Source organism: Lagopus leucura, unplaced genomic scaffold, assembly GCF_019238085.1.
Source record: "Lagopus leucura isolate 7727_CA_CO unplaced genomic scaffold, USGS_WTPT01 Super-Scaffold_100002, whole genome shotgun sequence".
Lineage (NCBI taxonomy): Eukaryota > Metazoa > Chordata > Aves > Galliformes > Phasianidae > Lagopus > Lagopus leucura.
Window position 1 is genome coordinate 8,143,756 of NW_024962263.1, and position 22,813 is coordinate 8,166,568.

A 22,813-nucleotide genomic window follows, 5' to 3' on the forward strand; every position below is an offset into this window, starting at 1 on the left:
GAACGTCACTGAGAAGCACTTCCATGGTGAAGAGAGCTGTGGTGAACCACCACAATCAGCTGACACTCTGCAATGGAAAGTTAGTGCCATCGGTCTATTTTAGTGAGATTAGTAACAAAACCATATGGATGCCTAGACAGGACCCCACAGCCTACCTGGGATCCTGTTGAGCGTCACCCAGAAGTGCTCATCGGGGCTGTAGGTGTCCTCAGACCACGCCAGCAAGTCGATGGCACGCGGGTCTTGCAGCACAAACTCTACAAAGGGCCGGGTGACCGCAATGTACGCAGAACCAAAGTAGAGGGTCAGGTTGTGTGGTGGAGGAGCCTTGTGCACCTGAGGGGTGACCAGCCCTGAGACGTTGCTCCCACCCCGTTCCAGGTGCATGAAGCGGGTGCGTGCAGTGACGTGTGCTGGTGGCAGCACTCCGGGAGTGATGTTCTTCCCCCTGTAGGCTTTCAGATGCTGGATGATCTCCCAGTTGGTCTTCAAGGGGAAGTCCTGCCCGCAGGCGTTGAGCAGGTAGCGCCAGGGCACGGCCGAGGCCAGCAGGTCCCTCATGCAGTGCAGGTCGGCCCGCAGGCGGGACACACCGCCGTAGACCACCCGCTCCGTGCGGGAGGCGAGGAAGGCGTTGGGGAAGCAGCCCACCAGGCGCCGCACCGCTTGCTGCAAAGCGGCTGGCGCCTTGCCATCCACATGGATGCAGTAGACGTTTTGGGGCATGTAGACTGCCCTGAAGAGCCGCTCGAAGGTCTCAAACTCCTTGTGCAGGGTGATGATGTAGGCCAGGGGGAAGGCCGCCTCCTCGGCTGACAGCACCCGGGTGATGTAGTGGCTGTGGGACACGTACTCGCTGCAGGAGGAGTCCCTGGCCGAAGGTCGCAGCCCCCCATCCTGCAGCGTGGGAGCCTGCCCGGCCAGCAGCGTGCCACACGCTCGCTCCAGCGCTGCGCCCTCAGCAGAGCTACCAGCGCCTGCCCCGCTCCTTCCACGGCGCCTCAGCAGCGCGGCGGCACCCAGCAGTACCACAGCCACCGTCAGACTCATCGCTAGCCGACGTCGCCGCATGGCCGCTCGGCACTGCACGGCCCTGACACGGGGAGCGCGGGGCCGGGGCCTGCGGGCTGAACTGCTGCCAAGCGGCAGGCACTGAGCCCGAGGGGCCGGGCCGGTAATGCCCGTTAACAGCTCATTGACCCTGGAGGGGGTCTGTCCTTGTAGTGCCATCTAGGCTCTAGAACAGTAAATTTGGTAGGCAAGGGTGGGATTTAAAATAAACTCAAGATTGGGAAGCTTTAAAGCAGACCTCACAACTCGTTGAGAAGGAAATTAAACCCCGGGGAACAGAAGCATGTTAAAAGCTGCTTCATTCAAGGCAGCGGTCTGAATTAAGGCACTGCTGTTCAGGACATGCTCTTTTTTCCAGCATCCGTGGCTCTGGTGTCTTCCGGTGCCGCTGCCCAGGCAGGCAGCTGGCTGCAGGGTTTGTCTCTCAACATGTGCAGCACAACTTTCATTGTGGTCAGATGAGTTTGCGTTTAGATGAAAACACTTCTTTAAAATGCTGTAATTCTGCTTCTGCCTTCCAAGAAGCAGCCTATTAAACCGTTACACCATTGTGTGATAGATACGAAGATACTGGGGAATCAGGCAAAGGAGTGAAAGTCCATTTATTAGCTGTGGCTTTTCAGAAAGCCTTGAGTCATGTCTTTCCTTACTCTGTCATCACTATGTAGTATTTTAGTGCAAAGCAAAAGATTGGTTGTAAAGCAGTTTGGCTTCAGTAGGAGAAAATCTGCACTAAAGCAACACTTAAATTAACAGCTAAAGACTGCATCTAGACTTAACCATATTTTAATCCTATATTCTGTGATAAACTGTAATGCCTGAATGGAGGATATAGGACAAGAATATTTTTTCTGGAAATTCTGCCATAAGGCAGGTGTACTTGCTGCATTGCAACATCTTCCTTAAGCAGATCTGGCAAGAGACAAAGGTTTTGATTATGGGATTGCAACAGCTTTGTGGGCATAAGACTCAATAGCAGTTACAGGAAAATCTCTTTTTTTAATACCTTATTTCTACAAGAAGTGTTTGCTCAAACAGGAAACCTCATTAAAGAATGGAAAATGCAAACAAAAGCACAAGTGTTAGTTATATGAGTAATGCTGCAGACATAGATACAAAATACTTCCTTCTAGAGAGCATCACTTATTCAACTAGCGTCACTGACTGGAATCATACAAAAAGCTTCTACCTTTCTGTCTACATCTGTCTTTTGAAGGGTGGGCATTAACGTAAAGAAAAGAATAGAAACAATTCTGGGAGGCAAAACTCAACCACAGTGGCACATTAGTATGATGCATGCACTGCTAAAAAGGTCATTGCAAGAGTCTCTCTAGAAACAGTGGAGGAATCGAGAGTTACCAAAGTAGTAATGAGTGATTAAGTTGCTGTAGTGAGAAGCTTGGTGTGGGATAAATTATATATAGAGATGGAAAAAACAACAAACAAACCACAACAACAAAGTAGGCCTATTTGTTGAAACTTCAGTTTATCTGCAGCAATAATTCCAGAGTCACATGAGAGCTGGTGGCTCTCAAGGAACATCTTGTTCACGTCCTTTGGTTGTGGGTATGAGACAAGAATAATACCATAAAATGCTGGGTAGCAATGCTAACACATTAATGAACCACATCAACCAGTTCTTTGTTTTTAAATTTTTATGTGACTTTGCTTGCACAAAGAGAACTCCCATCTGCCTTGGTTGTATCCTTAGCTTGACTCACAGCATTACCTGCCACATGTCTGCCATTACCTGAGGTATACTGTATGCCAACTGTCCTTATTTTTCTGTCTGCTATTCAGCTCCTAACTGAAATATTGCCATCAGGATGGTGCAGATGTACTTTTGAAATCTGAGAGTGATTTAAAACACTACTTGCTAATAAAAGTATCCATCCTTTTCATTACATCCCAATCATTGACATATGAGCAAAAATGACATAGGGAGCCTTTCTTTTTTTCTTTCCTCTCTCTGGGATGCATACTCACAGCTGTAAGCTTCTTGCACAAAAGAGGAATAAAAGCGATTCTGGCCTAGCATTTTCCCTGCAAACCCCCCAACTTCCCTTACTACAGGTGACCATTCACCAATTCTGTGGAGGGATGTACATGACCAAGGGATGTCCCAGCCTTGGGTATTCCAGGTCAGATGTTAGTCTGCCTCTTTCAGGCAAAGATCTAGAAGTAAAGGCTTTCATATCAGGCACTTCTATTTCAAAAGTGACAGATCTTTAAATTCATACATTTTGTGTATACGTTTTCTCATGTAAAGCTGAAGAGAAGTGAAAGAGCAGAGGAAATTTCCTCTTTTGGGGTCAGTGAACATTTAGATCTCACCCTTAGTAAAGAAACGGCACATTAAGATGCTATCATTAAGATATTTTAGGAATCTCTTGGACCTCTACATATTAGCAGTGTGGCATTCCCAATTGCACCTGGGAAGTTGAAGTCACCCATAAACTTAAGGGTGGTTGATCTAGAGCTATATCCTAGTTCCTTAATGAATAGTTCATCAGTGTCATCATCCTGGCTGGGTAGCCTATAGCAGGGGAAAAGCGATATCCACTTTATTTGCTCAGAGCTCCCAACCATGCAATTGTCAGCTACGAGCTCAGTAAAGCCCAGCCCCTTCTTCACAGTCATTCCCAGCATCACCTGCCCTGCCTGTCCCTACTGAAGGGCTCAGTGTTGTCCATCATGACATACCAGTTACAGGGCTCTGCCCGCCAGGTTTTGCTTATGCCGATGATATCATTGCTCGTGAACTGAAACAAGGCTTTGACTCCTCTTGTTTGTTCCTCATTGGTATAGAAACATCTCAAATTTTCTTCCTTGTACCCAGCACTTCAAGAGCAGACTGAAGGATCTCACTGGCATGCAGTCCCTCAAATTTTGAAATGCCATCCCATAGCTTATCACAGGCAAGTCTGATTTCATCCCTTTCCCCCTTCAAATCTAGTTCTGTCAATCTAGCTCTGTCAATTGGCCCAGTTAATTCTTGTGCAGAAATCCTATTCCCCCTCTAAGAAAGATGCATCCCATCAGCTGCCAGCAGCTATATTGTGTAGATCATCTCATGATAGAGAAACCCAAAATTGTGCCAATGATACCAGCCTCAGAGCCATGTGTGGATCAGCTGGCTCTGCCTGTTCCTCTCAGTACTGTTCCCGGCAACTGGAAGGATAATTCTATGATTCTATTCAGCGATGTATACTTAATTAAAGTCAGTCTGAAGTGCGTGTGTATGTTGTGTGTACACCCATTACTGTGGGCATGTATCCTCAGGAAACTAAACAGAAGGTGTGCTCACCTGGGATCCTGTTGAGCGTCACCCAGAAGTGCTCATCGGGGCTGTAGGTGTCCTCAGACCACGCCAGCAAGTCGATGGCACGCGGGTCCTGCAGCACAAACTCTACAAAGGGCCGGGTGACCGCAATGTACGCAGAACCAAAGTAGAGGGTCAGGTTGTGTGGTGGAGGAGCCTTGTGTACAAACGTCGGCAGCATGAAGGAAAAGAAAGAATATAATTGCTCCCGGTGCACATACTTGGTGCGTGCAGTGACATGTGCTGGTGGCAGCACTCCGGGAGTGATGTTCTTCCCCCTGTAGGCTTTCAGATGCTGGATGATCTCCCAGTTGGTCTTCAAGGGGAAGTCCTGCCCGCAGGCGTTGAGCAGGTAGCGCCAGGGTACGGCCGAGGCCAGCAGGTCCCTCATGCAGTGCAGGTCGGCCCGCAGGCGGGACACACCGCCGTAGACCACCCGCTCCGTGCGGGAGGCGAGGAAGGCGTTGGGGAAGCAGCCCACCAGGCGCCGCACCGCTTGCTGCAAGGCGGCCGGCGCCTTGCCATCCACGTGGATGCAGTAGACGTTTTGGGGCATGTAGACTGCCCTGAAGAGCCGCTCGAAGGTCTCAAACTCCTTGTGCAGGGTGATGATGTAGGCCAGGGGGAAGGCCGCCTCCTTGGCTGAAAGCACCCGGGTGATGTAGTGATTCTGTGTGATGTACTCGCTGCAATTGAATACTCCGAAGGATGTTTTTAAAGCATTTTCCTTCAGAAAGGACACCTTATCTTTAGTAAGTGCTTTACAGTCTTCTACTAAAGTTGAACTCACTGAGAACTTGAGCCTCCTGAGAGATTTTTGTGCATGTATAGTAATGGCATAGAAAACAAATGGAAGGGAAACACTGAGAATCAGGACGACAAAGAAGCAATATCTGAGTACACTCATTGCTGCTTGAAAAAGAAGTCACATGTGAAACCCTACAAGAAGGTCAGATCAGACACCCCAAAGAGTTAATTTCATTTTCTGTTCTTGGTTCCTGCTGGGGAATGCATCCATCAGGTCAATGCACAGTATCCAGCTGATGTCTTGATTTTAACGTAGATCTGTAGTCATCATTGATGTGGGAGCACCACGAGTAGAGAACGTGTTGTTGACAGAAGTTCCTCCACAGCACCCTAAAGATTAAACAGACATATCACATAATTACCGACTTAAATAATTACCATGTACTTTGTTACCTCTGAATACAATTTGTGGCTTTGCTCTTAATTGCTCCCTCTTTCCTCTCCTTTAAAGAATTAGCCAGCCATGAAACACCTATGTGTGCAATATAACAGAAAAAAAACTCTCAGATTTACCTTTTCTATCACTTATTTTTTCTTCGCTTATAGGAACTTTTTTCTGTCCTATCCAAGTTTCATCATTGCTGCTCAAGAATTATGAATGGTTTGTGCAGCACACCACGTAAGGCTATCAACACTCATTTGCATGAAGCCTAAGAATCTTTTTGCCTCTGTCTAGAATTACATCAGAACAATATTGAAGTAATATTTTTATTCATTTGTACATTTGAAACCTGCAAAAATTTTTCTGTTATGTATAAGTTGTGTTGAGCTCCTGGCTTACACACATTACAAGGAACCAGGCTTGGTTCCTACTATTGAAACTATTTAAGCTAACCTTTGTTTTCCTAACAAGACATTCTTGTTTCTGAGAGCCATGCATGCATCAGGTACATTGCCATACTCATGCAGTCAGAGATTGTGGCATGACTCTGCCTGAGGTGAAATGACTGGTAACACTCCCTTCCAACTGAGAGTCTGCTAATGTGGATCTCCTGACATAAAACAGCACTTCTTGGGGATTTAAGCTTTTTCCAACATCATGTTGTTTTGATCCAACATCAGATAACACTGCAACAATGTCAGATTATCTGAGATTGCACCAATAAATACTTTGATTAGGCAATCCAATGTGCTACAATGCAAAGGTGGAAATACCATCCAACTTGTGTAGACAGTCTATCTCAGGCACTGGCAGATTCTTCTTGGTGCCCTCTGGGGCTGTTTCTTCCCATCCTGATCCCAAACACTCAGTTCAAAGCTACTGAGGACTGCACTGGCTTCAGCCCCATCAGGTACAGTGATAAGCTGTAACAGAAGATACTTGTGCCCAGAATGTCCCTCAGAAGGTTCACCAATGCAGAACACTGGACAGAACTGGAAGTTAAGCTTGCTCATATATTGCAGTTTCTTCAAGAGCAACTTCTCTCTGGGGAGTCAAGAATGAGTAGGAGCAGTCATGGTCATGCTGAGCTTCTTCCAGTGTAGTCTTCTTCACCAACACTTGGCTCTGATGGAGACAAAGGTCTGGAATGGAGGTGTGCAAAAGTCCCAGGCAATAATGGAGAACTGCCAGACGCTGCCAAGAAGTCAACTGGAAAATGCCATCACAGCCCAACAGTACAGCTTGTTAAGGGAGGATTCAGAGAGGTGAATACTTAGCTGACATCATTGTCCAACTCTAGCAAAGAAATACACAGCAAATATCACCATGAAGGAGAATTCACACATGATTAGTGAATGCTGTCCCAAGGTGCACAGACCTGCCCAGACCTCAAAACACTGCTACCTCCTAATAATTTGTTATAGGAGTAAACACAGACAAACACCTCAGTAACACAAACGGGGAGAAGGTGTGTCAGTTGTTGTGCAGGAGTCAGGATTTCCTTGGGGATATCTCAGTTTACGGCAGAGAGCTCAGGCAACTTTTCCAAAGTATCAAAGGTTGAGACCCTCCAGAGTGTTTGGGTTTTGTTGAAACTCAGCCCAGGTGCTTCTAAAAGAGGAAGACTTGAGAACTATGTATATTTATGTATACATGTATATGCATGTATCTGAAAATCTGAAAACATATATGCAAATAATTACTGTGGAAATCCAAGCTATCAAAAGTATTTGTTTTGTCTTGTTTTTGCTTTGTTTGTTTCATTTTTGCTTCTAACTAGTTCTACCTTGTGATGATTCCTCTGAAATAATAGCCATACCTTGGGTTACAGGCAGAAATCACACACATGTTCATGCACACAGAGAGGAAGGAAACAAAGAAGTAGAGCACTCAAGCCACATGAGCAACTGCAATGGAAAAAACCATGATATCTATGTTTTCTCATGGCGTGGGTTGTATTTGACCTTGGCATATTTTGAATGCAAAAACAGTGTTACTGGGCAGAAGAGATCAACTGTACTATGCATTTCAAGAGGCTATGTAGGAGGAGTGCTGGTAGAACTAAATCTGCTGCTGAATTAGATCTGCAGCACAGCTTCTTTTTATTGTTCCCTGGACCTTCATTGTGGCAATTCTCATTGCAGCATTAAAGAAGATTTTAGTACAGTTCACACAGTGGAAACACACTCAGCAGTAAGATTAGCTATTGAAATGACTTCCCTGGGGATGAATGGGAACAGACCTTTCCAGTCACCAAGGGTTTTTATCCTAGGAATATAGTTAGCATTTAGTAAAATGCTTCTGGCTTAATCAATATAGGTAATTGGTTTCAGCTAATTTGCTAGCAAATTAAAAAGCAAGGTGCATGGGCTTTGCACATCATGGTTGCAAATTCCTATTTGGCCCTGGTTAGTAGTGACAAACATTACATATTCTACATCTGTTCGGGGTTATCTGGCATTTTCTCTTATGTTGTTAGGACAGAAATATCTGTATCACGACATTCATTTTCACATCCCTCATACACAAAGCTGGCAGACTGAAGCAGCACCAGTTAAAAATCTAGAGAGGCTACTGCAAGCAAGCAATTTCTCCTCACTGTTTTGGGGTTTTTTTTTCGGTTTTTTTTTTTTTGGTTCAGATCCTCTGAACCGGGTAACCACATCCTCTGCACATAAAGGCACTCCCCATCCTTTGCTCCTCGCATCAGAATGAAACTCCCTGTCTTGTGCTGCTCCTAAGTGCCATGCAATGTGCACAGTCTCCACAAAGCTCTTGAAACAGCTCTGCCTGGCAGTGTACTCCTCTAGTCTGTGCTTTATATGCCCTGCCTGAGCTAGAAGGTGTGTATCCACAGTGTAACACAGGAAAGGAGAAAGCAGAGTCAGGCAGAGGAACAGTTGGAGTTTCTTTCTATCTGCCCTCTCCTGCCCTCCCTTCTCTGCTGTTCAGAGCATTCCCACACCTGCCAGCCAGCAATAAAGTGGCTGTTCAAAAGGAAGAAAGCACAAACCTACCTGAAAAGGAGCTCCGAGGCAGGCACAGGGCTGACACCGGACAGTCACATCGCAGCAGTGCTTGCAGCGAGTGGGAGGAGAGACGAAGTGACACATCGAGGGAAATGCTAGCTCAGCTCACATGGTTCACTAAAACTATCAAGTAATCTAATCACATGCAGCACATGAGCACATCTGTCTGCACAAACACCAAAGGCCAGACAGCGCACGGTCACATCTGATATCATCTTGCTGTGCTCCCAGGCTTCAAACACAGAGCCTCTGACGTTGCGGGAACTTCATTTTTGGCCTGAATTTGCAGCAGGCTTTTCAATACAAAGAAAGCAGAAGCGTGTCAGGTTCTCTGGTCTCCAGCAGAGCACACAATTCTCAACTTAAACACATGACTGCTCCAATGCAGAGTGCTTTTCTGCTCCCTTTTCCAATTAATTTCCAGTGGGGACCTGTACTTACCTGTGTGAAAAACCACCCCTCACCAGCTGCTCAGGAGCAGCAGCGCTGCATCCTCCTCACTGTTCATCTATCCTCTTGTGCAGGAAAAGAGAGTTGTAATTAAATATGTTCCAATAGAGGACAGGCTAACTGTGATGGAGAAATTGGTGTTCTTTTGTTAAATACAACTGCATTTTATAGATTATACTGGTAGAGATAAGGCATGGAGATAAGGCTGTTTCGTAATGCAGGTTGATGTGCATAACAGCAGAGCACAAATGTACTCATGCTGCTATCATTTGCACTAGAGGAGTGCCCAAAGATGGCTCACAATGGATTTCGCAAACATTTGGGTGTTTACTAACTTCACGAATATGAACCCTTGGGAGCATCAAGTCTGGCCACTGGGGCTTCCAGATTTTGTCTTCTACTGAGCACTACCACTTACGGATGCGATCCAAAGCCAGTCACAGGCCTGGCTTGCTGGAGAAAAATTAATTCCAAGATGCATAGTGTTAAGCCTCAGCTGCCTGCACAAACTGGGAGTCTGTCCTCAGCTATAGGTGCCCCAGCAGTCACGGGAAGAACACAACTCCACCTGCAGGCTGTGAGCAAGCTGATCTGCAAAGCACAGCTGCCCACAGCCTGCTGCCTGCATTGCTCACAGTTCTGGCTCTGCGACTTGTTGCTGGGTGCAAAACAAGCAGAAAGCCCGTGAAGATCTGGAAAATATCTGCCAGGAATGACTGAAATAATATGTACTTATCTAGTGGGGAAAAAAAAAATCAGAAAAACCAGAAAGTCTTTGAACATTGTGTTTGTATATATATATATGATTTGTATATATATAAAAATTTGGAGCAAAGCCTGATGCAAATATGAAAGGGAGTAGCTGATTCTGACAGGCTGAGAGAGCTTGGGCTGTTCAGCCTGGAGAAGAGAAGGCTCCAGGGAGACCTGAGAGCAGTCTTTTAGTATCTAAAGTGGAGCTGTAAGGAAGAAGGGGACAGACTCTTCAGTAGATTCTGTTGTGATAGGACAAAGGGAAATGATTTCAAACTGAAAGAGAGGAGATTCAAGCTGGATATAAGGAAGAAGTATTTTACCATAAGGGTGGTGATGCACTGGCACAGGTTGTCCAGAGAGGCGGTGGATGCCCCGTCCCTGGAGACACTCAAGGTGAGGCTGGATGGAGCTCTGAGCAACCCGATCTAAGTGTCCCTGTTCATGGCAGGGGAGCTGAACTAGATGGCCTTTAAGGGTCCCTTCCAACTCAAGTGATTTTATGATTCTCCGCATTCTCTGTGGATAGAACTAATCAGCATAGATAGCATCAGTGGAGGTGAAGATCAGACATTAGAGAAGCTTTGTAGTGCTAAACAGGTGACTGTAGATTAGATGGTCTGAAGAGGCTGGAATTTTCTTTTGATGGTTTTGAGGAGCAGGTTGGGCACAGCTTTTTCAGCTGCTTTACAGGTCATACTGGTCCAGACCTGGTGATTTTCTAGCTCCTTTCCTTCTCTATTTCCTCTGATTGTTTCTATTACTGTATCACCTTGCTTGGCTTTAGCTGGCCTGGGGATCCTGTCACACCCAGGAATTGTAAGAAAACACTAACAAAAGACCTCTGTCATCATTTAGAAATAGGCTTGTCATCTCTTCTAGTTACCATTACACTGCAACTTTGGTAAGCTCAAAATAGTCCAGGAGCACTCAGGAAGGAAAAAGTGCTTGTGCAATAATTTTGTGATTGACCCTAAATAGGAAGGAAAAGCACTTAAATTATAAATCTGTGGCAGTTGGCTTTTTGGCATGTATTCCACCTCTCATATCTTTTCACACAAAACAGTTTGATGCCTGTTTCATCTTTTTACTCCTCCAGTGACAGTCAGAGGTTCCTGGTAGGCACCTGTTGCCCTTTGAGAGTCTTTCTTACCAGGTCAGACCCGTTATTAAGGCTTGAAAAAGAACTTTAAACTTGATGAAATTCCTGCACAAGCCATACTTACGAGTCTCTGTTTCAGAAGCTGCAAGTTTTCTGTAGCTAAATGATAAGCTTTGAGGGGCGGATTTTTGGGGAGTTTCTTGGGTTTCTCTGTAGTTCAGATATTTCCACTCCATTTCTGCACAGGAGACAGCCATGGCTGCTAGAGCCTGCCAGCTTCTTGGTGAGTCACGATGAGCCACCCGCAAATGGCAAACATTTCTGTGGCCAGTGACAAAGGCTGGCTGTCAAACTGTGGAGGAAATTGGCCTGTATGACACAGCTGCAGTTTTCTTCCCAGAGGTGAAAACAGCTCCTTTTGTTGCACCTAAGTATCACTTTCTTAAGGCTTGTCTTGGGTTTATAAGCTTCCCTTGCCTCATTTTCCCTTCAGAGGCTTTACTGTATGTCAAGGTCTCCTCTTTATATAACCAAGAGTCTGGGTTAAGCAAACTGTGCTGGTGGTCTGCTGGTAATCTCACACTGTAAGCCCCAAACTTGTGCTTCTGACCTGAAGACAGTCTCCTTTTTCCCCCACTGTCTTTGCCATCCACACCAACTAACCAGTATCACCCTCTTCAGGCTCTATATCACATCCATTCCTATGCCTTTTTCCCAATTCTCTGCTAGTTCTGCTGTCTTACACCCAAAACAGCACTGAGCTAAAGCCACCAGCTCCCAGATGCTTCTCATTCCCAAGCACCTTTCTGTTTGCCCTTGCTTTGGGTGGAGGCTAGTGCTCATTTTGTCTCTTGTTCTGCAGCTTACACAATCATTTTATGGCTCTCTTATGGGAAGGGCAGTGACCGCAATTGCCAGGCCCCATGAGGTCCAAAGCAGCCCCTGATGGTATTTCTGAAGCTGAGACAATCTGGTCTCCCTGTATTGGGTCACTAGAGGTTATCAGACAGTTAGAAGAGTACTGGAAACCTCTTTTGCACAACATCACATTCCTTAGCTTCTTAAAAATCCCTTCCAACCCAAACCATTCTATGATTTTATGATTCTCAGCTTCTGCAGCCAGACTCTTCTTGTCTGGTCCCTTCCAGCAAAACTGCCTTTCTCAGACCAGGATTTTCTTGTTGGGTTTGCCACTTACCACACACACCTGGCAGCTGGAACCCCAACATGGGTTTTCAAAGTCTTGTAATGAGTTAGTTAATGGCAATTTCTCGGATCTTTTTGCAGCTTGCCTGGATCCCATTTAACATGTAGCTCCACTTTGCTGTCTCACAACTCTCCTAGCATCTTTCTCCTGTTCTACTTTGGCACAAATTCTCTTACTTACAGCTTCCTGCCAGTTGCTCACATTCCTAATGCTCCTTGGCCTGAACCCTTAGCTTATGTTCAGGATAGTTTTTCCTATACTCCTTTTTATTTGCAAAGAATGTGTGGAAAAGCCTGTTTTCCCCAAGCCTACAGCAAGCAGCAGCAGCAGCAGAGCATACTCCTAACAGAATGAATGGTAGTGGCTTCAAGCTGTGCCAGGGGAAGTTGATACAGGCTGGTTTGTTTAGCAATAGGGATCAGTATATATTAGTTTAAAGACCAATATATTAATTTAGCAAGAAGAATCAAGTACTAATGATCAAGTACTACTGAGTACTAATTCTAAAACTTTCTGTTTCAATTTTGCTTGGTGTGCGAACAGCCTAATTCTGCTTCACAAGAAGCACTGGAATCATAATACACTACTTATCTCTGCATTTCACCAGGTACAAGGACATTTTCTTTGGATTTTCACATGTACTGTTTTGGAAGTTACTCATTATGGCCTAACAAGCAGTGGGAATTTGCCAAGCTGGGGAAAAACAGCTAAATGTCAGCCAAAAGCCTCAGTGGTGAAACTGATGGTGGACAAAAATGAGGATGAAGTAAGTGGGGGTACAGCCACCCTGGATGCTACCATGCAAGCCCAGAGGGACATTAGCATATACCAATAGAAAAGAATGAATATGAATGCCAATGTACTGCATATGTAGGTCTTAACTGTTTACATTTGAATGTAGAACCTGAACTCTGAGAGTGTGCTTGTTTATCAAGTCGCCCAGTAGGTATCATGAGGAATAAAGGATTCTTTCTGTCTAACACCACATTGGAGTTAGAGAATTTTCTTGCTGGATTTGGCATGACAAGATTCAGGTTGGATATTAGGGAAAATTTCTTCTTATGAAGAGTTGTGAGGCACTGGCACAGGCTGCCAAGGGAGGTGTTGGAGTCACCGTCCCTGGAGGTGTTTAAGGTAGATGTAGCACTGGGGGACATGGATAGAGGGCATGGCAGGGAAGGGTTGGTGGTTGGACTAGATGAGCTCAGTGATCTTTCCAACCTTAACGATTCTATAAATCTCAGCAAGCTCCCTCTACTCACAAGTGCACTGAAGAAGTAGCTGGGATATTGATAAGAGAGAGGACTGTTCCTGAATACACAGCAAGCACATCCATCACAGGAAGACGCTGGAGTGCGAGAGATTGGAGGTTGGAAGAGTGTGAGGAAATGTGCTGGGTTTGCTTGCCCTGCTTCCTTGCTTTTTCATAGCCCTCAGCTTCCAATATCTGCATGGGACACCTCTCAGCTGAATCCATGCACCTGCATTCAGACTGTCCCAGCCCAAGAATTTCATCCATTTCTTATAGTGGAAGAGAGACTTTTTCTCTCTTCCACTATAGGGGTGTTAGCTATGAGATTTCCAAAGTTATAGCCACATTAATCATTAATTCCCCAAGAAACTGCCCTACCCCATTAAATACACTGGCATATTTTTTAATAAGGTCACCTGCCTTGTGTCAGCTGAGATGGAGTAATTCCCACTTTCATTACCACTTTGATCAATTTAATATCCAGCCTGCTTAGGGACTGAGCTCTAGCGATGCGGCTGTGTGTAAGCATTAAATTTATGGTGTTTTACATGCCATTACATTGGGTCTAAAGGTGCACCATTTCTGTTGATGTCCCCATTCCTACACAAAGGTAGGTAGGTTTTTGCTCTCTTCCTCCAACCAGGCCTGCTGTTGGCATACAGATGACTTTCAGAGGAGGTGGAGTAACCTCACTGCTGTACTCCCAGCTTTGGCAGGAAGAAGTCAGTCCTTTTGACTCTTCTTATGCAACCACTTAAAACTGAACAGATTTCTCCCCTAAGTTACAACAATGCAGAATGTCTGTCACTGGCTCCTTTGGGCTGGGAGAGGAACCCAGCTGATTTGGAGGAGCAGAAGTGGCAGCACAGCCAAGACACAGAGATCTAGCAGATGATGGATATGTCCCAAAGCCCAGACCAAATCAACTTATTCCATTTTCTAGAAAAGAAAGCTTACGTTTTTTTTCATAGAATCATAAAATTGTTAAGTTTGGAAAGACCACTGAGACCATCCAGTCCAATTGCCAATCCATCCTGACCATACCCACTAACCGTGTCCCTCAATGCCACATTTGCTCTTTCCTTAAACACCTCCAGGGATGGTGACTCCACCGCCTCCCTGGTCAGGCTATTCCAGTGCCTCGCCACTGTTTTCTGGGAAGAAATTTTTCCTAATATCCAACCTGGTGCAACTTGAGGCCATTCCCTCTCGTCTTATCACCAGTCACCTGGGATAAGACACCAACCCCTAACGTCACCACCATCTCCTTGCAGGGAGTTGCACAGAGCAATAAGGTCTCCCCTGAGCCTCCTCTTCTCCAGGCTGAACAACCCCAGTTCCCTCAGCTGCTTCCCATAAGATCTGTGCTCACAGCTTCATTGCCCTTCTGTGGACACACTCCAGGGCCTCAATATCTTTCTTATAGTGAGGGGCCCAAAGCTGAACACAGTACTAGAGGTGCAGCCTCACCAGCATAGAGTATAGGGGAACAATCACCTTCATGCTCCTGCAGGCTACGCTGTTTGCAATACAATACATATTGTACAGCTGCGAGCTGCTGGCAAGCAGCGTACTGGATGCAGCTGCACTAGTGTGCTCTGAGTGACGCGGGGCATCCCGTCTTACCGCTGCCCGTAGCGACTGACCCGATGCAGGACGCTTGCCAGCCGCTGCCGAGCCTCTCCCGTGTCATTTGTCCGCGGTGCCACTGGATGGCAATGTTGGCTCGAGCATCGGCGTGGTTCTCCGCTGCGGGACGAAACGTGAGCCCTGCGGGGTGAGGCCGGCGTGGCCGGGGCCGCGTCCAGCCCGCGGGGAGCGCACCGGGGGGGGGGGGGGGGGGGTGTTCTAAGCTTCCATCAGCGATGCGATTTTAAATCCGACGGGAAAAGCACGAAGGCTCAATCTGCCCATTCACACACGCGATGATTTCTCGGGACCCCCGCCTTGTGAGGGCCGAACGGCAGAAATATTCACTTTTATGTCATACTTTAAATGCGGGAATTCCTGATGGGAACGACCGAGACCCACGCGTTCCATTTAGTCCTTAGAACAGTACTTACACTTTGCACAAAGTGATCGGGGCACTGCGGGCTCGGGGACCGCGCCGGGCTCGTTTCAGGGCCTGCTGCAACGGCTGCAATGGAGAGAAGCGCTGAAATGAGTCATTTGTGAATCACCGCTTGTTTTCTGTCCTTAGCTCATCTGCAATTCCGTGGCGATCAAACGGCCTTTTACAACGTGTTAACGCATTGCTAAGCTGCGTGTGCAGCAGCGGCTCGCTCCCAGTACATGGTGGGTCGGCGCTCACTGTACAGAGGCAGTGTTTTCTGCTGTATGTAAATCTGGTGGGACAAACTCAGAGCTGAAGGCACGTGTAGTACAATGTTATGTGTACACACATGCTTTTCCATACGTGAATTCTGTTTCCTTCCCTGTGGGGCAGCCGGGCATCCAGCAGAGCCCATCTCATCTGCAGGAGGCCAGGACAGCCTCTTGCAGAGAAGCAGCAATGCTTTTCAGGTGCAGGAATGGAAGGAGGCACAAAAAGCTTATTACTGTATAAGGTAAGGCTGTGGTTTCCCAACCACTGGCTCTCAGCAGCACTGGCTGTCCCCATGTCCTTCAGCTGCACGATTGGTGGGCCAGATTGGAAACATATTCAGGGACGTATCTGCTTAAGGCAAAGGGCTGCATTCTTTTTTTCTTTTATTTCTCCCCAAAGCAAATCCATCCAGCAGGTCTTCACAAAAAGAAGAGAAAAGAAGGCATGAGGTGGAGAATAGGGTGTGAATCTGCTATTGCTGTTGAACTCCCTGATGCAAAATCACAGCCCGAGGTGCTGAGCTTCACCCCACAGCATCTGGAGCTTGGGAACCAAACCTCTTCTGCCAGCTCTTCTTTGGAGTGAGTGGCTTGAGATAGAAATCCCTGCAACCAGATGAAGCAGCGAGCTTCACCTTGACCATCTGTCTGTGCTCTGAGCTCTGCATGCAGGGAGCTGGGTGGCCAGAAAGGCCAAACACTCTCTGCTGTCAGCCACTCAGGCTGCTTCTGTCACACCTAATTGTAACTTAAAGGTACTGAATAATTGCATGATATTGGGCCTGATCCAGCCACCGATAATAATCCTAATAATGCTGCTCTTAACCAGCCACGTGATTCTGTTTCAGTCCCCAGTGTGGGCTCAGTCATGTTGTAATTCAGCAGAGGAGGCCATCCACTGTGGGGCTAATTTTGTTGCAGATGCAAACAGGATGATTTTTCATTCCTGTTCTAAGTTCTTGTGCTCAATCGACTGCCTGTAAACAGAGCCAAGCCAGTGCATTGCCTGTTAACATAGGAAGTTGGGGCTTAAAATCTCAGTGCTGAGTTTGGCCAACACTCGCCCATAGGATAAACCGTGAGCTTTTGCAATCAACTCTTGCCTTCTGAAATGAAATTGTAATAATCATAAAGTTATTTTCGCACTGCCAAGGAAGAGCATCAAATGGAGGCAAGAAGAACAGCTTCAGTGTGCTCAAATGGAGAGGTTCTCACATCACTTGTGCCACCAGGACCAACTGGGAGCACGGCTCCCATGCTCATGGGGAAAGGTTCTCCTTCTGGGGAGGCTCCACATGAGCACAGGACTGTTAGCCAAGCTCAGGTTCCTCCACGGGTCTGGAGGAGGATTAAGCAAGTAGCAGCTTATTTTGAAACATATCTCAGAGCACATTGCAAGAGGCAGGGGTTAAGACCTGCCCATATCCATCCCCAGTGGTGAAGTGGGCAGTGGGGCAAGTGCCCTAATTCCCTACCCTGGGAGCATGGAGTTAGGCAAGGCCCCTGAGCTAGGCAACCCTCTCCGGGGTTATTTTAATCTGGTTATCTTCAGTAGGATGCCTCACAGAGGGAGGCAACTTGATATTCTACAAACTGTGAGAGCAGAAGAAGGCAGGGCTGGGTGAGCAGTACCTTTTGGGATGGCTTCCCCTCAGCCTTAGGGACCAGATGTACTGGGACAAGGGAGGCTGCCATAGAAGAGCTGGTGAAAAGAGCACTAAGCACCCCAGGTGGGAAACAAAGGCATCACCACCACCCACCCATACATAAAAGGCAGGGCAGGGCTACGTGTCCTACAGCTGGGCCATCTGCCTAATGGCTGGGAAGGGCAAGGCAGGTGTCAGGGAGGGCTGTTCCAGGTTAGTGAGGTTAAGTGCAAAGCAGGCGATGCTGACTGTAGGGCAAGCGATAACCTGCCTGTGTTTGCGTGCTGTGTTTTTCCAGTGACGCTTTGCAAAGCGTGTGTGTTTTCTGAATAGTCCCAAACAAACACCGTGCCCCTCAGACATGCACATCCCTGGCATGTTTTGAAGCAAGTGCCAGCAGCTGGAAGGCAGGAAAGCAAAAGCTTAGAGGTCTCTCTTCAGCAGAGCCCATTGATATCAGGACCTCTGGTAGAGTAAATCTCAGCAGAACTCAGACTGTCTTGGTCTCCTTCCTCTGTGTCCAGCTGGCCCACCTGTATCCTGAGGCCATTCTCTTCATTCCTTTGTGTACAACTTATCTTCAAGATAAGGGATATTTAATCATAGAATGGTTTGGGTTGGAAGGAACATTAAAGCCCACATTTTGTTCCAACTCCCTGCTGTGGGCAGGGCTGCCACCCACCTGCTCAGGCTGCCCAGGGCCTCACCCAACCTGGCCTTGAGCACCTCTAGGGATGGGGCACCCACAGCCAATAATTATGCCGGACATCACAGCAAATACTGTTAGGATTTTCTTATATTTCTTAACTGATTTTCCTCTACCTCTGCCTTTACCCTTGAAGAACACTGGGATTTATGTTCCAGTCATTGTTAGAGAAATACAGATAAGTATCTCCCACAGGGGCAGTAATGCCCATCCGCTGTGTGAATCTGACCCCTCAAGAGTGTAAGATAGTTGTAATGCTTTATTTTTACTTCTTTTATTTAGGCTCAAATCTGTACTTCATGTATACTGGAAGATACAAGGGAGGATGTAGAAAAGATTATGATAACCCTCATGAGCTAAGAAAGCCAGACATATCCTGGGCTACATTATTCAGGCTGCACAGAGAGGTTGTGGATGCCCCGTCCCTGGAGGTGTTCAAGGCCAGGTTGGATGGGGTCCTGTGCAGCCTGGTCTGGTATTAAATGTGGAGGTTGGTGGCCCTGCATGTGGCAGGGGGGTTGGAGATTCATGATCCTTGAGGTCCCTTCCAACCCTGGCTATTCTGTGAGTCTGTGATTCTGTATTCTGTGTGGCCACCAGGTCGAGGGAGGTGATCCTGCCCCTCTGCTGTGTGCTGGTAAGGCCTCACCTTGAGCACTGTGTCCAGACGTGGAGTTCTCAGTACAGGGGAGACGTGGACATGCTGGAGCACGTCCAGAGAAGGACCTAAAAAATGATGCAAGGGATGGGAACTCCCCTACGTGAGCAAGCTGAGAGAGCTGGGGCTGTTCAGCCTGGAGAAGGGAAGGCTCCAGGGACCTGAAAGTGCCTTTTCAGTATCTAAAGTGGAGCTATAAGGAAGAAGGGGACAGACTCTTCAGTAGAGTCTGTTGTGAAAGGACAAGGGGAAATGGTTTCAAACTGAAAGAGGGGAGATTTAAGCTGGATATAAGGAAGAAGTTTTTTACCATAAGGGTGCTGAGGCATTGGCACAGGTTGTCCAGAGAGGTGGTGGATGCCCCGTCCCTGGAAACACTCAGGGTGAGTTACTCAGAAGCTCTGAGCAACCTGATGGAGCTGTAGGTGTCCATGTTCATTGCAGGGGAGCTGAACTAGATGGCCCTTGAGGGTCCCTTCCAACTCAAACTCTATTATTCTAATTGTTGCTTTAAAACATGAGCCTCTTTGTCACCAGGCTCTGGTTGAAGCTGCAAGAGGACAGGGCTGGATCTGAAGGAGGGTGGATAGGGTGTGCAATCAGATTGTTGCCCACCATCTCCATGCTGTCTTCATAGAAATCTCGCATGCCCAAGTGTTGTGTTCCCAGCACTGAGCTGTGTTGTGCTGCTGAGTCTTCCAAAACCAAGACACACCGGGGCGCCAGAGCCTCAGGAAAGGAGACCTCGGCGTGGGGGCTCGGCAGTGAGCTGGTGTCAAACACCACAAAGCGTAACGGAGCTGAGCAAACCAGAGCCGTGGTATAGACTGCACTCTGTTCTCTTGTTTTGTTTTGTTTTGCTCTCTGCCAAGTGATACATCTTAGTGACAAGTCGCTCCGGCCACGCAGCGGTGCTTTAATGCCATGGAGTGTCGTGGGGTGTGCTGGGACAATGGTGAGACCTGATGGTAAAGGCTGAATGCTCTGCAGCTGCACGCAAGCTGGTCTGGATTAAAGGCTCCAGCCTTGGAAGCTCCTTGTTGAAAAAGTCACTCAGAGTATTTTCTGCAGATTAATATTGTTATGGACATCAGAGCCTCCAACAGCCATTTTCCAGTAATAGGCCCTTTTGTAATTATTTGACGCATTAAAATATATGCCTTGCAGACAGCAGTTCTCGTGTTAGCTTAGATATATCAAAGTAGATTTTATTTAAAATCTGCCATGCTGAATGCCAGGCTTTGTTTTGTAAATACATCTTGGAATTGTTAGGATGATTTATTCAACGCACTAAAGAATGAAATCCCACTTCCAGTGCACTGTGCCACGCTGGGGTGGATGCAGTCAATGTGTCATTGGAAGGGGAAGCTGGGAGCTTCATGGGTGGGTGCCCAGGGCTGGGTATGGGGGAGCACAGGGTTGGATATGGGGGAGCACAGGGCTGGGTATGGGAGTGCACAGGGCTGGGTATGGGAGAGCACTGTCAGGCAATGAATGGAAGGGACCTCTTGCAGGGATTCTGACCAATATCATGGGATATTGCTTTTCTGGCAATGGGAGCAAAATGGTCAGTTTGGGATGGACCTATGGTTTCTTTTCCTAGATCTGAACCAAATCAGCTGCCAGGTTTTGGGGAAGTTACTTATCTTTCCCTTCACTTATCTGTAAGGCAGATAAACTAATAGCATTGCATCTCTTGAGGGTTTGTTGCACATTGTTATCGAGAGGGAAGCCATTAGAAAAATGACCGTCTGAATGTGATACCAGAGTAAGATGAAGGAGCCCTATTCTGCTGCAAGCAGGTTTGTGGAGTGCTGTGATGTGCTTCAGCAGAGCAGGGATTTGGCCTATCCTTAAACAACTTTCTTTTGTTTTTCTTCTTAAATCCTCATGTATAGCCAGGAGATAGCGTTATGAGGAGGGCTGCTCAGCAGATGGATGGGAGCCCACAGCCGGGCACAGCCTCTGCTTCCCCACAGTCACAGAATCACAGAATATCCCGAATTGGAAAAGACCCACAAGGATCACTGACTCCTGCCTCCTCACAGGACCAATGGAAAATCCCAAGTCCCAGGGATGTTGGTGCAGAGACCCACTGAGCTGCTGCAGAACAGCGGATGTACTGAAATTAACCGATCCAAACCCTCTCCATACAAGCACACGCACTCAGAATTTGTTTTACTGAGCAATTAAATGTGTAAGATAAATATCCCTGGGGGAGGAGGGCTGTCTGAGGTTTTATGGCATACCTTTGAAATCTCGATCCAAGCACAACACTGCATAGAGACCTAATAATGCTGGAGTGTGACTGCGCCCCGTACCGCCTTCTGATCATTTCAACAAACCATTTTGCTGATGAAAAATGAAAGCAGGATTTTAAAAATTAAAACTTTATTATTAGTAGTAGTAGTAGCAGTATTTGGAAGTTATTTTTCAGTGGCATGGTTGGTACAGCCGTGAGGTGGATGGCCAACCAGCTGCCTGCAGTTCAGGTGCAAAAGCCATTTTGGAGGACGTGTGAGAAGTTGGAATGACCCACACTGCAGTTTCTATACCTGAACTGCAAGTTCACACCTCTCTTAGAGCTCTGTGGGGCTTCTTCGTGTTTAACAAATGAAACGTACAACAGCAAAACCTCGAAAAGCAACAGGATCCCAATAAACACCAGCCGGATTTCTTCTGGAATCAAAACGTTCTCGGTGGCTTTAGGATGGATTTATGGCACATCGGGATGCCCTTTTCAGGAGCTTGTCCCCTGGGTGGCCCGGACTGCGAGGGTGGTGCGGGGCCGGGGTGTCCCCGCCGCGGTGCGGTGCGTCTCCTACTGACACCCGACCGTCCTCAGCAGCGCGACTACGGCGGTCCTCAGCGTGCTCCCGGCTTGAACCCTGCGCTCCATTTTCACTTTGCTTTCCGTCCCGCTTTCGCTTGCTTGGTTGTTTAGGGTTGCTTGGTTCAGGCGAATAAATATGAAAGGACAGACGGGACCCACGTGCAGAAGAAACAAACAAACAAACAAACAAACAAAAATTGTTGGTTTTTTTCTCCCAAAGAGTTTTCATCTCACTTCCAAAAAAAGTTTCGTTCCAGTCACACCTCAAAGCTCTTCATTTGACACTGAAACAAAAGAAATGGACGCAGATTTCCCACCCGTTAACCCCCGGCAGCACATCTTCATCTTCATCCTCCTCCTCTCCGTCTCTCTCCTCTCGCCCCGTCCCTCCGCTGCCCCACGCGCGGGTCTCCACGCACTGCCGGCGCTGCGCGCAGCGGAACGGCCGCTCTGAGAAGAAGCTCCGGCGGAGCTGACAGCTGGGAACGGCCGCAGGTGGAGGCGGCAGGGCTCTTCTCACCATCCTTTCTGCCTTTTCCTTCGCACCATCGGATGCACACAGAACTTCCCGGGTTACGTGGGTGTTTGTTTGTTTGTTTTTCCCTTTTCCCTTAATTATCCCTCTTTATGCTTTTATTGTTATTATTATTTTTTAATGCCCGGCCAGTTTTTCCTCCTTCTGCTCCGCTCTCTGCTCGAGCGAACAGCAGCCTACAGCCCCGTTCCGAGCCGGGGCAGCCCCACAACACAACACCGCGCATCCGATTTCAGAGGAAGGATGCGGCCCCAGGGATGGAGTCTCGGAACGGAGCTGAGCTGGGAATGGGATGGGGTGGGGAAGGCAAATAAAGGGCGGGCGGTGCGCATCCGAGAGGCATCTCCATGGGAAGCACCAAAAAGAACAAAAAAAAAAAAGAAAAGAAAAAAGATAAAAAAAAAAAAAGAGGGAAAGGAAGGGGAGGAGGGGAAGGAAGAAAAAAAAAAAAAAAAAAAGAGAAAAAAAAAAAGGAAAAAAAAAAATAAAAGAAGAAGAAGAAGAAGGAAGAGCCGCACGTGTCTTTTGAAAGAGCCGCTGCGCTCCCTGCGGCCCCGCTGCCCGCCCGATTCCTGCTACGTCCCGGGGAGCTCCGCTCACCGGCGCTGCTGCGGGGCAGTCGAGGAGGACACCGCACCGCGGTGCCGGTGCAAAAGAAGCGAAGGGATGGGTCCGACGGGTGTCCCCACCCACGGATACACTTTGGCGGTGCGCGAAAAAGAGGGGGGGGGGGGG

The 22,813-nt window shown here is 47.4% G+C and overlaps 2 protein-coding genes across 2 annotated transcripts; both read right to left on the reverse strand.

Annotated features, from left to right (window-relative positions):
• Positions 1–132: 132 nt before the first annotated feature.
• On the reverse strand, positions 133–1,050 carry LOC122178605 (N-acetyllactosaminide beta-1,6-N-acetylglucosaminyl-transferase-like). The gene has a single exon (XM_042868854.1). It carries the CDS (start codon positions 1,048–1,050, stop codon positions 133–135), a length of 918 nt encoding a protein of 305 aa, XP_042724788.1.
• A 796-nt stretch (positions 1,051–1,846) lies between these two features.
• On the reverse strand, positions 1,847–8,671 carry LOC122178606 (N-acetyllactosaminide beta-1,6-N-acetylglucosaminyl-transferase-like). Its single transcript, XM_042868855.1, has 4 exons — positions 8,600–8,671; positions 6,356–6,878; positions 4,379–5,530; positions 1,847–1,983 (listed from the first exon to the last, which is right to left on the reverse strand). Exons 3-4 carry the CDS (start codon positions 5,298–5,300, stop codon positions 1,847–1,849), a joined length of 1,059 nt encoding a protein of 352 aa, XP_042724789.1. The 5' UTR covers positions 5,301–5,530; positions 6,356–6,878; positions 8,600–8,671.
• Positions 8,672–22,813: the final 14,142 nt, after the last annotated feature.

Excerpts from the sequence above, each read along its gene's own strand:
- LOC122178605 (XM_042868854.1), bottom strand. The coding sequence starts at position 1,050 with ATGAGTCTGACGGTGGCTGTGGTACTGCTGGGTGCCGCCGCGCTGCTG.
- LOC122178606 (XM_042868855.1), bottom strand. The coding sequence starts at position 5,300 with ATGAGTGTACTCAGATATTGCTTCTTTGTCGTCCTGATTCTCAGTGTT. Across the intron at positions 1,984-4,378 it reads GACGCTCAACAGGATCCCAG|ATCTGCTTAAGGAAGATGTT; the intron begins GTGAGCACACCT and ends GTCTCTTGCCAG.